Here is a 16,498-nt window from a genome sequence, read left to right on the forward strand (position 1 = left end):
CGATTTTAGCATATTCTTATATTTTGTGCCTCAGAGAGGAAAGTATCTCCATATTGACCAGACCACTCTCTATCAAGCTCTTTGAAAGGATATTAAAAAGGATTGCTCCTAAGCTGCATGAATGTCATATGCAAACAATAATGTAGATTTCCTCATATCTCAACTAGTCTTCTAAGTCTTGATGGCAGGCTCCTGTCCCACCTAAAGTTGCATTGGTCAAGATATTGGCCCATGTTCTTTATGGGTTGACATCTCGTGATAATTGGTCCTGAGATCTATTCAATCATTCCATAAATCCTTCACAACTTAGAGTTTTGCTCCATAGCTGACCAAAACTTTGCAGGATGATGGTGTAGAGCAAGAGATGCCTTCTATAACATTTCTTTTTCTAACCAAATAAAAGATATGAATAGTTGGGGCATTCCATTTACTGAGGTCTCAGAAGCACGTAAACTAGTAAATCTGTACTTGTGTAATCTGAGTTTGTAGTATCAATAATTTTCTATTGCTTTAAGGATTATTAGACATAAAATATTGCTTTCCCTTGGATGCTGAACTTGCATGTAATATAAGTTTGGGCTAGCATATCTCTGAGATGCAACAAGCATTTTACCAGTTGCAAAACACAAAATACATGGACTTGGAGTGCAACCAAGAGTATGAAGCTTGAGAAGCAGCTTATTAGTGATGGGAAGAGAAAATTTGCTAAAGGCATGTGTAGCATAGGACCCCAATAAGGTCTTTTATGGAAGTTAAAGGCAAAGAAAAGTGTGAAGCAACATCAATGTATCAATGGAACTCTCTGTTTTGGAAAATTTGGTCCTTGGAAGGTGACTGGAAGATCTGTAAGGCTAATAAGAGTTTGAATAGTCAAGGATTATTCTAAATGTGTGCATTCATGTTAGAAGGCCAATAGTGACATCGAGGTATGGATTCCATGTAGTCTCTATTACTTCTAGAGCTTACATTAAGTAATAAAGAAATGACAAATTCCATGCAATATAGAAAGGATAATGATTCTAACTTAAATACATAGAGAAGATGTCTAGAAGTATATAGATGCATATTTATATACATGAAATACCAACCGCATGAAAGGTTCCAAAGGGATGAGGTTTGGTTGAATCTAGTTCAGACAATTTCTCCTTAAAAGCTTCCATATCAGTTGCATCAGCATCAGATGCTTCCATCAGCATAGCCTCCCTCTTAGCCTCCATGATTTTTCTTTCTGCTTGTGTATGAGTCTGACAGAAACAAAGAAGTATGACAATTATACCTTATATGCTGATTTCATAGCTATGATTATTAGTAACAGAAGGAATGGATATTGACTTAAGATTGATTTGCATTGGACTGTTCATCACTTAGACCAGTCAGTATATTCATACAAGATACTTGGAAACTAACCATGAACAAAACCCCATGAGATTATGACAGCCTTAAATGAAATATAAAAGCATAAGTGAATACCACATGGTAATAGAGAAATCACAGCACACAATGTGATCCATAAGGAAAATAGAGAGTTTGTTACAAAAAATTGAGAGTTTCAAATATTTACACTCATTTGGAATAAAGCTAGTGATTTGAACGGTCTCAAAATTTAATTTCAAAACCTGAAGAAGGCAGTCAGATTTTAGATCTATTGATTTCTACTAAATGACAGAAGAATTCAGCATGTAAAAAGCACTTACAGCTGATTGCATCAGCATTGTATAATCCATCAGCGCAAGTATCCAGTATGAATGGAAACCTAAAGTAGCTGTTGACTTAGTAAACACAGCAAACAAATCTTCAACTAAATTCTCCTATATAGTCCTGTTTCTAGCATAAATATGCTGGAAGAACAGTGAATGCAAGCTGTTAAATCTTGCAAAACCTTCATATCTATGTAGTAATTAGTTCTTTGAAGTTGTTAATATGGTAAACCACAAATTAGTTTTCTCTTGCCAAACCCTCATACCTATCTACATAATCTACGAGAAGTAAGTTCAATTTGGTTATGGCTTAGATGAGCCTAAGATGTCACTTTCCAGGCATGATTATGAATAATATTTCAACATTGAAGGGGAAAGATTGGTCATTGGTGATAAAAACTAGAAAGTATGTCTACAAATATAAGTTGTTAATGGTGATCATCCACATAAATATGCTAGTATGGTAGAATTGTTTTTGGGTTGGCGCCCATGGAGAATACACATGATCACAGATCATACATGAGCTTTGTTCATGACATACCTGCATACGAGTCACAAGAACCCATATCGGATTAGTCAGTAGCACATTCACCGACCTGTAAAAACCACAAAGATAGACTAATAGTCAGCGATAAACAAATAGATTCTCCTTTTAGGGATTATAGCTATGTTAAATCATTTTGACTGATCCCACAAAGGATCTGAGCTTACTCCTCCTTAAATAAGAGCATTAACTACAGAGTTAAACAAGAAGAAACCATATATCATCATAAGAAATGTAATAACCCAAGACCTCACCCAAAAATATTAGCCAGAAGGAATTATTTAAGTTCTTTGGCTCCGTATAAATACCCAAGATCTATCCAATTCATAGCCAACGTGGGACTAAATACACACCTCCCATAGGTGCTCACATACTCCCCTTATTTAAATCCCGATGTCCTCATTAGGCTAAGGTTTTAGATCCATTCAAATCTTATAAGAAGTATAACAAATTCAATGATAAACACCATGATCAACCCATGGTCAATCCAAATAGACGCATGCTGAAGTGTCCTCTAGTCCATATAGCTATAGGCTAGTTTCTTTCTAATATCATTAGCAACAACCAAAGGCCTCACCCAAAAAGGATAATCAAAAAGTGTTATTTGGATTCCTTAACCCTATATAGGTATCCAAGATCATACCAATGCATAGCAGATGTAGGACTAAACACATATCCACATGGGTCCTCACAAGAGGAGATCAAAAAGGGATCAACCTCAACCGTTGTATCTATATGGATTGTGGGGTCAGCCAGTCTGCTTAAGATACCAAAGTATGCTCCATCAAATTTTCAGACATTTTAGGACTGTAAGTCCACCTGACATACACATTCCCTGAATTGGTGTTGAAAAACATGGAAAGCACATAGACATTCCCTGAATTGGTGTTGAAAAACATGGAAAGCAGTTTGCTTAAGATCAGGGGCTATGCATAACCAAGAGGTGCTAACTCTCCAAAATGCCCTAGATGAGGACAAGTAGAGAAGATTCTGACATCAGGAATTTCACTGCTTCCTGAGGTAAGATCCATGAGTTGTGTTCGATCCCTAAACCAAAGGGAAAGTACTGTCTCCTTTTTGGTGGAAAGAAAAAAAAAAAACTTATACCCTAAGTATCTCAAGACTTGTATCGACTATCATACATGCCACTTTGTTGCAATTTGAATCATCCCTGAATTCTGCATTCCCATGAGAAGCTAAACAACCAGCAGCAGCTTGTATAGCAAAGCAGAAGACAAGGATGATCTCACCCTGCAACAGCTGCAACAACAAGCCAGGAGAACATGCCGACGGTGCCATCGCCGAGACCTTTCTTCTTGCGGGCAACCGCTCTCGCCTCCGCCTTGTTCTTAAACACCTGGTAGAAGTAATAATATATGCCCTGGACATCACCACAAAAGGCCACAAACTGGGTTAAAAATCAGTCTATTGAGCAGCAGCAGCAGCTGAAAGGTTTCCCTTTCAAGAAATAAGAGGCTGCAATTGCAATTGAATTCTGACGGAATACACCTGTGATGCGGCGGTGCCGACAAGAGATGGCTTGAGACCGCTGTAAAGTCCTCCCCAGCCCTCCGTTCTAATGACCTGGAGGATTTGGAAGAGAGTTCCACCGCCGGGTGGAGCGGGAGCGGTGGCGGCGCCGTCGGCGGCGAGCGATTTCTTCTTGGCGGTCCTCTCAGTCTGCTGCCGAGTGTTTACCTGCGAAAATGAAATGAAGTCAGGAAGAGGAATGGAAGAGAGCGAGTGGGTGAGATACGGAGCGAGTTAGAGGGGTTTGTTACGGTTTGGAGGGGATAAGTTATGATCTGGGCGATGATGCCTCCACCGGCGCCGGCGAGGCCATTGGCCAAAGCGTTTGACATGATGGGTCGGACTTCGGACTCCTCCTCGGCGTCGTCGGCGGCGGTGCGGTGGGAGTTATATGAAATGGCTTCTCCTACCACCACACATCAACGCCACCTTCTACCCGCCAGACCAAGAAGTTGGGAGTTGGGACAGGGACGGGAATTAACGATGGCATAGGCTCGTCCGCTGCTCCGCACCAACTTTTTACCTGCTTTGTCCTTACCATTTATTAGCAACCATATCTAAATCTAAAAGCTGTAAATGAATTAGGGTCGTGTTTGGTAGGAGACGGTATTTCACGATGTAAATTAGATAATATTATTATTTTATTTTATATTATAAAATTTTATTTAATTATAATATATGATAATATTATTATCGTACTAATCTCAAACGATAGTATATCACTGAATATTAATGGTATGCTAAATTTATTTTTAAATAAAAATATCTCTAGTTACTAAATTAAAAGGAGAAAAAAAATTTAAATAAAAATATCTCTAGTTTTTTTTTTGGTCCCTTTCATTTTTTTTACTTTTTATCTTCAATAATATTTTATATAAAAAATTATAATAATTTTTTCTCTGATCTTTCACCTCCAATAACATTCTTTTTATCTATTAAATATTTTTTTATTTTTATTAATAAATTTAATTAAAATAAATTATAAAAAAAAATTTAATAATAGGTTGAAATTATAGATATATGCAGTAATTTTTAAAATCTACAGTTACCTCTTAATATTTTAGTCAATCTTACAATCTAATCTATGCCATTAGACAGTCTGTTAATATTAACTTAGATCTATGTGCCACGTTATTATAAATTTTTGAAATGACCAAAATAGCCCCCAACAAAGGATTAAAAAAAAATGGAAACTTTCTCTTCTATAAAACATGTTCTTCCCTCTAACTTCATTGTTCTCATCTTCGACTCTCCGCCGATGGCATCCTACTCCAGTGTTCTTTGCTTTGCCTCTCATATGCCTCACATGTTAGAAAATACGTCTCAAGATTCGGTCCATATTGAGCCCACAGCGAGATCCAAGATGAAAAATGGAGTCCAACGAGCCCAAGATCACCCCAAACGAAGTTCGGACGGAGAAATTACGTGCAAAAGAAGATCCAAAGCGGCGGCACGGTGCACGAGGCAGCGGCAGCCGGTGGGGACCGGCGGAGCACCTCCCGGCCCTGGGGAGATGCGCCCAGTGCGCAGTTGCGCGCGGATGGGCCCAATGCGGACGCGCGCGGCCCAAGCGCAGTCGGGCCCAATGCGGGCGGGCCCAGCGCGGGCGAGCGCCCGATCGACCCAATCTGCCCGGGTGCCCGGGCCAGCGCTCGCGCGGTCCACCATAGACTGCGGGGCACTTGCGGTCTATGAGAGCCACGTGGACTGAAGTCATGGTCCACGCATGGTTCAGGAGTTTTTGTGTGTGATCGGATGGCCCAAATCACAGTCGGCCATGATTGAACGGCTGTGAGCGAATCCGAGTGTGATCAGGGGCTATTTTGTGCAATCGGACGGCTCTAGTGCGAGCCGGTCACGATCGGATGACTATGGATGATTTCAGACTTGATTGAGACTTTGTTTCATACTGAAACAGTATTTTTGTGATTCTGGAGTCTATGTAACTTCGATTGACGAACCGTTTGTTGGGTTAGGAAGCTGATGTCGTCCTGGAGGTGCAAAAAGGCTTCAACAGAGATTTCAAAGAGCTTTTGTGAAGGTTTTGGAGCTTTTTTATGAGAGACTTTTGTATAAGGGTTGAATGATGAGTTTCTCTTGTATTAATCTTATTTTATTCTCTCATAGTGAAGCTTGCATGCCCCATGAAGGTAGGCTTGAAACCAATCTACGTATTTGCATTGTGTTTCTTATTTTATTTCTTCTTTCTTTCTACTATACCGCATGATATCGGATCCTGATAGTGCTACAATTGGCATCAGAGTAAGGTGGTGCCAGAGCGTAGGTTGCAGCGGTGGTGAACGAGATAGAAGATAGAGGAGACAAGCACAATCAAGGTAGAGATCAACAGGTTTGATAGAAAGAGCAATTTCTCCTTGTGGCAGGTAAGGGTGAAAGATGTGCTCATCCAATAAAGGTTGATCGATGCTCTCTTATGCGACGAGAAGCCGACAACCATGGAGGTGCAGAATTGGAGACGGCTCCAGATGCAGACGGTGAGTACCATCCGCTTGTACCTAGTGGATGAAGTGGTGATCCATATGCTTGGCGAGACTTCTCCGATGAGACTGTGGTCGAAACTCGAAGAGTTGTACATGACAAAGTCTCTCACCAACACTCTTTTCCTCTGGAGACAGTTCTACCAGCTGTGGATGACTGAGGGACAGAGCATGCAGGAGCATCTTAGCCACTTTCAGAAGATCCTCACAGACCTCCTCAGCGTTAGCGAGAATATTGAGGAGAAGATCAGGGCGCTGGTTTTGCTAGCATCGCTTTCCCTTTCGTATGAGTCCTTGGTAATCGCTCTTCTAGTGAAAAAGAGCACCATCAAAATAGACGAGGTCACTGCGGTGATTTTTAAAATGAGGTTCTCAAAAGGGAGAACCCAGCTTCGAGCTTAGGTGGCGGCAACTCAGTTTTGGTAGTTTCTGGAGGAGTAGGAGGGGGCAAACAGAGCAACAGGAGATTGTGGCGAGAGCGGTCCAAGTCCAGGATGAGGAACTTGAGCAAAATCAGATGTTACCGGTATGACGAGTTGGGGCAACTAACCAGAGATTGCCCTCAACTTAGGGATCGGACGATGGCTGCTGTAGCGACAGTCAGTAGTGATTCAGAGGAAGATGTCCTTGAGATATCTGACGAGGTATCTACTTCTTCCCAGCAATGGATTTTAGATTCTGCATGCACCCATCATGTATATTATAGAGAGGAGCAGTTTGACTCCCTGGAGAGCAGTGAGGGCATTGTTTATCTGCCAGATGGATCGAGCTATGTGATCAGAAGCATTGGGACGGTCAGCTGGAGGACACATGATGGTGCAGTGAGAAGATTGGGGGAGGTCTGATACATATCCCATTTCAGACATAATCTTATCTCATTGAGCAGACTGGATTCGAGAGGCTACAGGACGGTAGTTAGTGGAGGAATCCTGAAGGTGTTGTGCGGCGATAGGATTGTTCTGGAGGGGAAGAAGAGGATGAGAGGACATTACTACCTGACGGGAAGCCTAGTGCAAGGTGGAGCTTCAGGAGCCAGGAGGAGTCCAGAGCGAGGTGGAGCTCTAAGTGAAGGTGGATCGAGCACTAAATGGGAGACTCGAGAAGACGAGAAACGACGTCATAGGGTGAGATTCCTATTGCTGCAAGATGATACCTTGAGCAGATCTATAGTCAAAGTGGACACAACCTATGATGAAAGTGAGATCGAGCGGCCTGACTCGACTCACAGGTTTGCCCATCTATGAGACAGCAGACATACCCCAAGGCGTGGGGGTGAGACGGATCACAAGCTCTCAGAGATAGGTGGAGGCCGAATATCGAGTCAAGAAGAAGATTGTTAGGAAATATGCCTCAAGATTCGGTTTATGTTGAGCCCACAGCGAGGTCCAGGATAAAAAATTGAGTCCAATGAGTCCAAAATCACCCCAAACAGAGTCCGGATGGAAAAGTTACACGCAAAAGAAGATCTGAAGCGATGACATAATGCACGAGGTGGCGGCGGCCGATGGGAATCGGTGGAGCGCCGCCCGACTTGGTGGAGACACGTCCAATGCGCAGTCGTGTGCGGCCCAGGCACAGTTGGGCCCAAGCACGAGTGGGCCCAAGCGCAGACGGGCCCAGTGCGGGCGAGCAAGCGAACCGACCCAGTACGTGTGGGCACCCAACCCAGCACTCACGCGGTCCACCATGAACTGTGGGGCGCTGGTGATCTACGAGAGCTGTGTGGATCGAAGTCGCGGTCCATGCATGGTTCAGAGATTTTTGTGCGCAACCGGATGGCTCAAATCACAGCCGATCGCAATCGGACGGTTGTGAGCGAATCCGAGCTTGATCAGATGATCAGGTGGGCTATTTTGCGTGATCGGATGGCTCTGGTGCGAGCCAATTACGATCGGACGATCATGGATGATTTTAGATTTGATTAAGACTCTGTTTCCTATTGAAACAGTACTACCACTACAAGAAATTTGATTTTTTGCGACGAAATTTTTTCGTCGCTAAAAATCTTATTTTCGTCGCTAAAACTATTTGCGACGAAATATATCGTCGCTAAAAATTTGTAGAGAAAGCCTCGTAGCAAAAGACCTTAGCGACGAAAATATTTTATTTCGTCGCAAAAAATAGTAAACCCAGACGACGAAGTTATGTACTATATTAGCGACGAAAATATTTTGTCGCAAGAGCTTAAATTTTCGTCGCTAAAATTGCAACGAAAAAAAATTTCGTCGCTAAATATTTTGATTTAAAAAAAAATTTTCTTATTTTTTGCGACGAAAATGAATTTCGTCGCAAAACTTAGCGACAGATTTCGTCGCAAAAAATTTTGTCGCAAAAATTTCGTCGCAAAAATTACGACGAAAAAAATGTTCGTCGCTATAATTGCGACGAAAAAAAAAATTCGTCGCTATAATAGCAACGAAATAAAAATTTCATCGCTAAAAGGGCGACGAAATAAAAAATTTCGTCGCTATAATGGCGACGAAATAATAATTTCGTCGCGATAATTACAACGAAATAAAAATTTCGTCGCAAAAAGTTTAAATTTTTAACGACGGAACTTTTTTTCGTCGCAAAAATAGCAACGAAATAATTTCGTCGCAAAAATTGCGACGAAAAAAAATTTCGTCGCTATAATGGCGACGAAATAATAATTTCGTCGCAAAAAATTATAATTTTTAACGACGAAATTAAGACTTTCGTCGCAAAAATAGCAACGAAATAAAAAATTTCGTCGCAATGAATAGTCTGGAGATGATCGACATCATCACATTGCACAATTGATGACATAAACTACCCACACATTCTCAACTAGACCAACATTTGTTGCAACAGACACCAGGATGTTTTGTGAGATATCCGAGTAAAACATAGATGGCACATTACACCACAATACTGATATTTTCAAAATCACTTCAAAACAAATTGCAAAAGCAATGATACAGGGAAAATGACTGGCAGATAACAACGACGGAAATGGATGTAAAAAACCTTGCCATATTTATAGCATTGTTCAGATTACAAATATCACATATACAATATACACAATAACAAAGCAAACCTTATATTTTCTCATTCATGAACAACATCATGTGAGATTTTCAGGAGAATCTACAGCACACACCAACAAAAGAACACTAACATTTCATAGAGCAATCTGACCACCTCATGACTCTGATCTAGTCTACACTACTTTCTTGTGTTGCATTAGATACCCTAAGGTTAGAAAGCAAAGCATCACGTCCTGTCAGAACAATTTGGAAGAAGTCCCTCACTTGCTTTGACAGAAGATCAAGCCCATCAGTAAGCCTCTGTGTTCCTTCAGCTAGATTTGAAACGGACTCCTGCAATCTTTCCCTTTTTTCCTGGTCTATAATTTTTGCCAGTGTACCTATTTCCTCGTGTTTGAAACCATTGCTCTGTAGTAATGTTTCTTCTTTCCGCCAACTGCTTTGCAGTAAAGTCTCATCTTTGCCGTTAACACAACTTGTCAAAGCATGTAATCTCTCTGCATATTTTTCAACTGCATCCAGCTCTTTCAATATGGTAACCTTTCTGCTTGAAAATTGACTCCTAATTTCCTCATTCACAACACCTTGCAAGTCACTGAAGGCCTCAGCCCACAAGAACTTGTCAGAAACATGCAAATCCATCAATAGTGCGGAGCAACCTGATAATGCTGCAGCAAAGACACCACAAATAAATATAGTCATAACCATCACTCCATACAAGGCCCTCATCAATACCTTCCCTTTGGCAGAGTTCTTGACCTTCGTCAGATAAAGAGTTTGTGCTTGACTCAACAAGAACAGAAGCCCTTATCATCAATAGATTGAACTATAAATTGCAGGCCATAAGTCAAGACAAAAATGCAATATAATATTAACATATACATAACTCGTCAGTCATTTTATCATGACAGAATTCTATACATGCTTGCACACCTCAATGTATACATCAACAGATAGAAAAGTTTGCATATATACATGTTGTGATATAAAAAACATATGACATAGCACAACTGTAACTGTACAATCAATGTAACCAACAGATCTAAAACGAAATCTCTCTGTTGTTAAAATACACATTATTTTCAGGATTTAAGTAGTCATAGCACTGTGATAGCTTTCATGGGTTGACAAGGGCTAGAGCACATGGACATATTATGAGTGGCTACCAGGTCCTATAAGCAATTCCTTGTTTATGTTAGTTTTAAATGGAAACCAGCACTTCATAGATTAGCTGAAGACCATAGCTTATAAATTGTTGCAGGGATCACACTTGAGATAACTTATGTGAGGGATGATGAAGACAAGGTGTTCATTGAAAAGAAAAGTCCCATTTATTTTCTTTGTAATGCTTTTCCCTTTTATCGATGTAAGTGTGTGGATACACGAAAATTATCAAGCACTGCCATCATAAATGGTGAGCATGTGCAAAATTCTTGTGAGGATTTTGAGGTTTTTTTGTGAAAAATTCTTGTACAAAATTGAGTGATAAGTTTCCTGTGCAATTCATGAAAATAAGTTTGTGTCCGACTCACATATTTGTATTGTATTTTTTTTTTTCCATATGGTCCCGGGTCCCGGTGGCACTACATCATGCTACCTTTCAGGTTTTCTCCTCCCATTGAAACTTATTTCGCCCTCTTCATTTCCGACGCACCCTCTCCGTCTGATCCAATTCTTTATCGAAATGCCGACTAGCTCGCGATGGTAGAGGTGTTCGACTACAGTCCTTTGGGGTCGGAAAACAATGTCAGGCTGACCGTGGATCTGCTGGCCGTAGACGTAGCTTGCTGCCGGAGATCTTCCAGTTTTGGGAAGGGAAAAGATCGGTGCGGTTGAGGTCGGGCGGCATCTTGAAGACCTGGACGTGAAGAGCAGAGCACTGTGATGGGTCCATGGAGGCCGGAAGGATGATACAACTCTTCCGATGTGTCTTCCACCTCGTTCGACCCCAACGAGTCCACCCCCGCCACCTGATCAACTCAGCCACCACCTCCGACGCTGCCGCCCAACACGCAGCTCTTCCTCTCCATCGATGGATTCTCCTTCACGACCGCCACCTCTGGGACGGTCGTAGCTCTTCTCTGCTTCGTGGACACAGAAACCAACTTCCGAAAAGCGTCGCTGACCTTGGAGTTCCAAATGCGGAGGAAGAAGTCGGACTCGGCCTTAGGATGGGTGCTCTCGGAATTGTGGGAGACCGAGGCGGAGGCGGCGGAGGAGAAGAGAAGGGACTCTCTGGACATCCGGGCCTCGGCCTCGAGACGGGCGTTCTCCCACTGAGCCATGTGGTGGGTGGCAAGGAAGGCAGCGGAGGAAGAAGAAGCGTCGCCGCCGCCAGTGGAGGAGGGGACAGCGGCGGGGGATGGGAGTCGAGGTTGATGCCCACGTGGAGAAGGCGCTTCCTGAGGCGGGTGTTCCAGTAGTTCTTGATCCCATTGTTGGTCGATCCCGGCAAATGGGCCACCGTGATGGAGCACCTGCGATGAAGTGTTTTAGATGAAGAGAACACACAGAGAAAAAGGACGTCTAAAGTGATCGGACGGCATGAGATCCAAGCAATAAATTAAATATGTGGATGACGACATGATCTGGCAAGGAAGACAAACAAAAAGGATAAAAAGGATCCCTTTTTGAATGCGATCATTGTTTTTCTTGAAAACATAAAACGAGGGAAATGGTATTATCTACGGAGATATGGGTTTGGATCTGGGAGGCGTCGCCGGCGAACTCGATAGGATGCTTGAGGTCGGCGTTTGGAAAGCCGGAGAGGGAGGTGGCTGCATCGTTGGGTGTGGAAGAGGGGAAGGCGGAGCCGTCGGTGGGCACGATGGATGAGGCGGAGACGAGGATCTCGCAGTGGTGGAAGCCGATGAGGAGCTCCCAAGTCTTGAGGTTGGCCGTGCACGAGTTGAGGATGGTGGCGGTGGCATTGAAGGCCCAGAGCTGCTGGTTGGTCGGGGAGGAAGATGATTAATAGATTTATCTTTTTTTTATTAAAATTATTATCGAGGTAGTTTGATCATTTTATAATTCTAAAATTTTTTTCCTCACACGTTGATTTTCCAAACTATTAGATAAAAATATAATAAATATAATTTTTTTAAAAAAATATAATTTATTCATTTAGTTAAATAAAATAAATATTTTTGTTTATTTATTGGATATTTATATTATTTTTATAAGTAATATGATTAATTAATATGAACAGATCATATTAATTTTTTATTTTTTATTTTATTTTGATGAACTAAATGATTTCTAGACGATTTTAATATTGATCGTCAAAATTGATTAAATCTAGTTAAATTTGATTATATATAATATTATCATGATATTATTTTAATAATTTAATAAAAATAGATATTTATAATAATAATAATAAATATTGTTATTATTATTATTATTATATATTTTTGTAAAAAATTATGAATGAAAAATATTTGATAAGTTGTAGAATAATTATTACATACTAATGTATATGATTATTTGATAGTTTATATATTATTATTATTATTACTACTTGATGATCAAATACAATAAAATTCTATTCTCAATGATATTTCAGGGATATATCAAAAATAATGATCACACATCTTTCAGTATTTGTATATAATTTCAGTCCTCATATTATTTTAATAATCACATCATTGGTGTTATACCAAACAACATCGGAGATATTAATTTTTTAAAAAATAATCTGATATTATTGAATTTGTAATTCTATTTGTTTGTTATTAGCTGTTAAACATCAAGAAAAGATGAAAAATAATCATTAATCCATCAACTTATACGGCCTCTCATCCACTAGCTTTATTATGCTTCCTAATCTATCGTCTGAGCTGGTGCATGTTTTATAACAGCAGTTATAACAAAAGGGTTGTGGATTGGGGAGTATATTGAAATTTAGAAGGGGTAAAAGAGACGACTTTTGAATGTTGATAAAGTTCATGCGCCGGAAAACAAGCAAAAAACTGAAGAATAAGTTCCAAAGAAATGAGCTATTTGGATTGTGGCCGTATGCAAATTACTGCGGCTTAAATTTAAATATTTGTTTGATTGCTCGGCAAATAGAAGAAAGAAAGATAAATCGGTGGAATAAGAGAGAGGAAGGGAAGAGAAAAGGAAACTGAGTGTTTTCTTATGTTTGGTTAAAAAAAAATTGTATTGAAAGTCATTAAGAAAGTTGTTAAGGTGTATGATTAAGTTATTTTGAACCGCTCACCTGCCTTTTTTTTTTTTTTTTTTTGAAATTACAATGTTTTAGAAGGAAAAAAAATTGTTAGGGAAAATTTTTGCCATTTATTTTTTCATTAGATTTTTATCTTTGAATTTTCTTCTTACTATTGAACATTGGAAAGGAAATTTCTTCTACTTTTTGCTAACAAATTTATGTGAACTAGCATGTAACCTGCGCGATGCATAAGATGTAATTTATATTTTTTTCTAGCAATTTTTAAAGTCAATATTTATCATATTATGCTAATAAAATATGAATGATCGATTCTTTTTTTGCTTTTCCATATATCACATGTAGTATTAAAAATTGTTTAAAAAAAATATATAAGAAGCCATTATACTATTGCATTAGTTCTATAATATTGATGTACATTTGGCAATTATACTATTTTCTCAAAATTGCACCAATCTTTATAAATAAGGATTAGATAATGTAGATAATATTTCTAAATATGGTCAAATTATATCACTTACTAGTACTCTATTACATTCTCATTCTTGAATTGCTCAAATTCAGTTTTCATCTCCTCTAAATGTTTATTTCTTATAATTTTTTAAAAAGTAAAAATATCATAAAATTAAAGAAGTGAAGTTTTATTAAAACAATAGATGGGTGATCTCCCTCTTTTCTTATGATCCTGATTTATGAGAAGAAAACTTATTTAGGATCTCTTATATTGATAAACAAAGAAATCAGCTTTGGAGATTAAAATAGTAAAATAATTTGATCCAATGACATGGAAAGAAAAAAATTCTAATTCTCAAAAACATTTTAAAAAAAGGCAAAAGGAATTTTATGGATCTTCTTGTCACATATGGCAATTCATCTCGGAATCCTTTGTCTATTTTTAGCAATTAACATTCCTATCAAAGCAGAATAAATAGTGCCTCAACTATCATTCAAATAAAATCAAAATAAAAGAATACATTTACATGACTTGATAGGAGATAATAGATGATGGCCACCAGATGCACTATTTCTCATATACCCTATCCAGTCATGCTATATTAGGACACAAAAATAAAAATTATCATGATAATCCTATAAATTTAATATAATGCATGTCCTGATTACAATATATAAATTTCTTGATGAGGACTTTCTTCTATGTTAAGTGTGTCTGTGAGAGAGAGAGAGAGAGGTGGATACTCAAGGATATTATAAAACGGTTGCAATGCATCACTTTTTTTGGTAAGAGGTTGTAATGCATCATCAAGGCATTGATTTTGTAAAAATTGGACTACAAAGCACTTATAGAATTAGATTTTTGAATAATTAGTTTCTAAATGGATACTAAATATTTTTTTTTTTGAAAAAAAATTAACGATATAGAAAACATAACTTGTACAAATGGCAAAAAAAGAGCCTTCAACACAAAGCCTCCGTTCTAATATATATTCTAATACATACATACATACATATATACATATACATATACATATATATATATATATATATATATATATATATATATATATATATATATATATATATATATATATATATATATATATAAAACAACAACAACAACAATAATAATAATAATTATTATTATTATTAGGTTAGAATTTGTCTTAGTGGTCGCACACTCTATTTAATAACAGAAGGTTTATGTTCAATTCTTAAATGGGGCATTCTTGATCTTCAGACTGATATAACCTTATTACTCGTGGATCTTATTTCCTCTCCGACACACTCTCTCAAGACTCATTCACATTCTCAACAATCAAACAAATTATTAAAGATTTTAGGTTAGATACCTAAAATGCATATGCATGGGTTTGGAAGATGCAATATAGAATTTTTTTGGCCTCTATGACTAAAGCTGTTAACCAAGCATGCGCAATTATCTGGAGGAATCTTTTGGGTTGTAGTATTTTCCTTGTTTTTTGATGAATGTAGTATTTTGGGTACGATTATATGGATTTTTTTCCTTTTTTTTTTAATAAGATCCTTGCGATGAGCATGTGATGAGGATTTGAAACTTTGTTCTCTTTAAGCTGATCGTATATGGTAAATAATGGTTACATTTGGTCAACAATGCACTCAATATTTTTCACATGGAGGTGAAATGATGGATCAGTTCTACCATCTATTGGTTTATGTGGATGATCCTCATCTTCTAGTATAACTTCAAGGCTAACGCATTCGAACCTAGCTTACAATCATGCAGTCCTTTGAAATAATGTAGACAAGTTGGTTTGCGACTCCAAAATATAAGCTTGTATGTACAATCCGGTAGCAAGATTGTTTGTTACTAATATTTGTATATCACTTCGTGGTCTTTCTGATTGTATTCATATTATATTTGAATGAATCCTGTGCATTATTTTTTTTTGAAAAAAAGAGGGGTATGATATGGACATACTTATTAGTAGGCCCAAGGCCATAAAGTCCATCGACATCGAATGATGCCACCACGTAGGATTCGAGACCGACTTGAAAGTCTGACACCAGCAAACAGTGGATGGATGCAAAAATTTATATGTTAAAAAATAAGGAATAGAAGATTATTAAAATATTTTTATATTTGTTAGACAGAGAATAGCAGAAACAACACCATCAAAACCGATTTTTAAAACTACCAGTCTCTTGACTCAATCACGAATAAGATAAAAAAAATATAAGGAAATAGTCCATGAGTATTAGTTAAAAATATCAGTTATTGACTAATTTGTTTATAAATAACAACTTAAGGAACCCCTTGAGCCTTGGCGTGGTGTTATTTTTTTATTAATTGAAAAATATTATTGTTAATCACCGTGGTCAGAACTCAAAAACCGCCTTCTATTTTTTAGTAACCGCCTTCTATTCAAGTTGATGTCATACGAAGGAACGCGCGGAAATGAGCATACACAAGGAATACGAGGGTAGTTGATACCAACTCCACGGACGGAAAGAATGAGATCAAAAGACTGGGGGAGAAACAACGTGCAAAAGTGGGGGAAGGCAGACGAAGTCACGAAGGCCGCCCAGAACCACGC

The 16,498-nt window shown here is 38.5% G+C and overlaps 1 protein-coding gene and 2 pseudogenes across 3 annotated transcripts in view; all 3 read right to left on the reverse strand.

The window, feature by feature from the left end:
• LOC105052909 (peroxisomal nicotinamide adenine dinucleotide carrier) overlaps positions 1-4,282 on the reverse strand; it is an 8,819-nt gene extending 4,537 nt beyond the window's left edge. For 2 of the 3 annotated variants that reach the window (XM_010933896.3, XM_010933894.3), the window contains exons 1-5: positions 4,023-4,282; positions 3,751-3,939; positions 3,492-3,622; positions 2,239-2,293; positions 1,089-1,244 (exon numbers count right to left, since the gene is read on the reverse strand). In XM_010933896.3, the coding sequence (XP_010932198.1) occupies positions 1,089-1,244; positions 2,239-2,293; positions 3,492-3,622; positions 3,751-3,939; positions 4,023-4,103 (612 nt within the window). In that variant the 5' untranslated portion in view covers positions 4,104-4,282. The remainder of the gene's footprint in view (positions 1-1,088; positions 1,245-2,238; positions 2,294-3,491; positions 3,623-3,750; positions 3,940-4,022) is intronic. The other variant, XM_010933893.3, reaches the window with a different exon arrangement.
• A 4,751-nt stretch (positions 4,283-9,033) lies between these two features.
• Positions 9,034-10,084, reverse strand: LOC140852181 (UPF0496 protein 4-like; annotated as a pseudogene).
• Positions 9,244-11,862, reverse strand: LOC140852182 (uncharacterized; annotated as a pseudogene).
• Between the last annotated feature and the right edge of the window lie 4,636 nt (positions 11,863-16,498).

This window comes from Elaeis guineensis, chromosome 10 (assembly GCF_000442705.2).
Source record: "Elaeis guineensis isolate ETL-2024a chromosome 10, EG11, whole genome shotgun sequence".
Classification (NCBI taxonomy): domain Eukaryota; kingdom Viridiplantae; phylum Streptophyta; class Magnoliopsida; order Arecales; family Arecaceae; genus Elaeis; species Elaeis guineensis.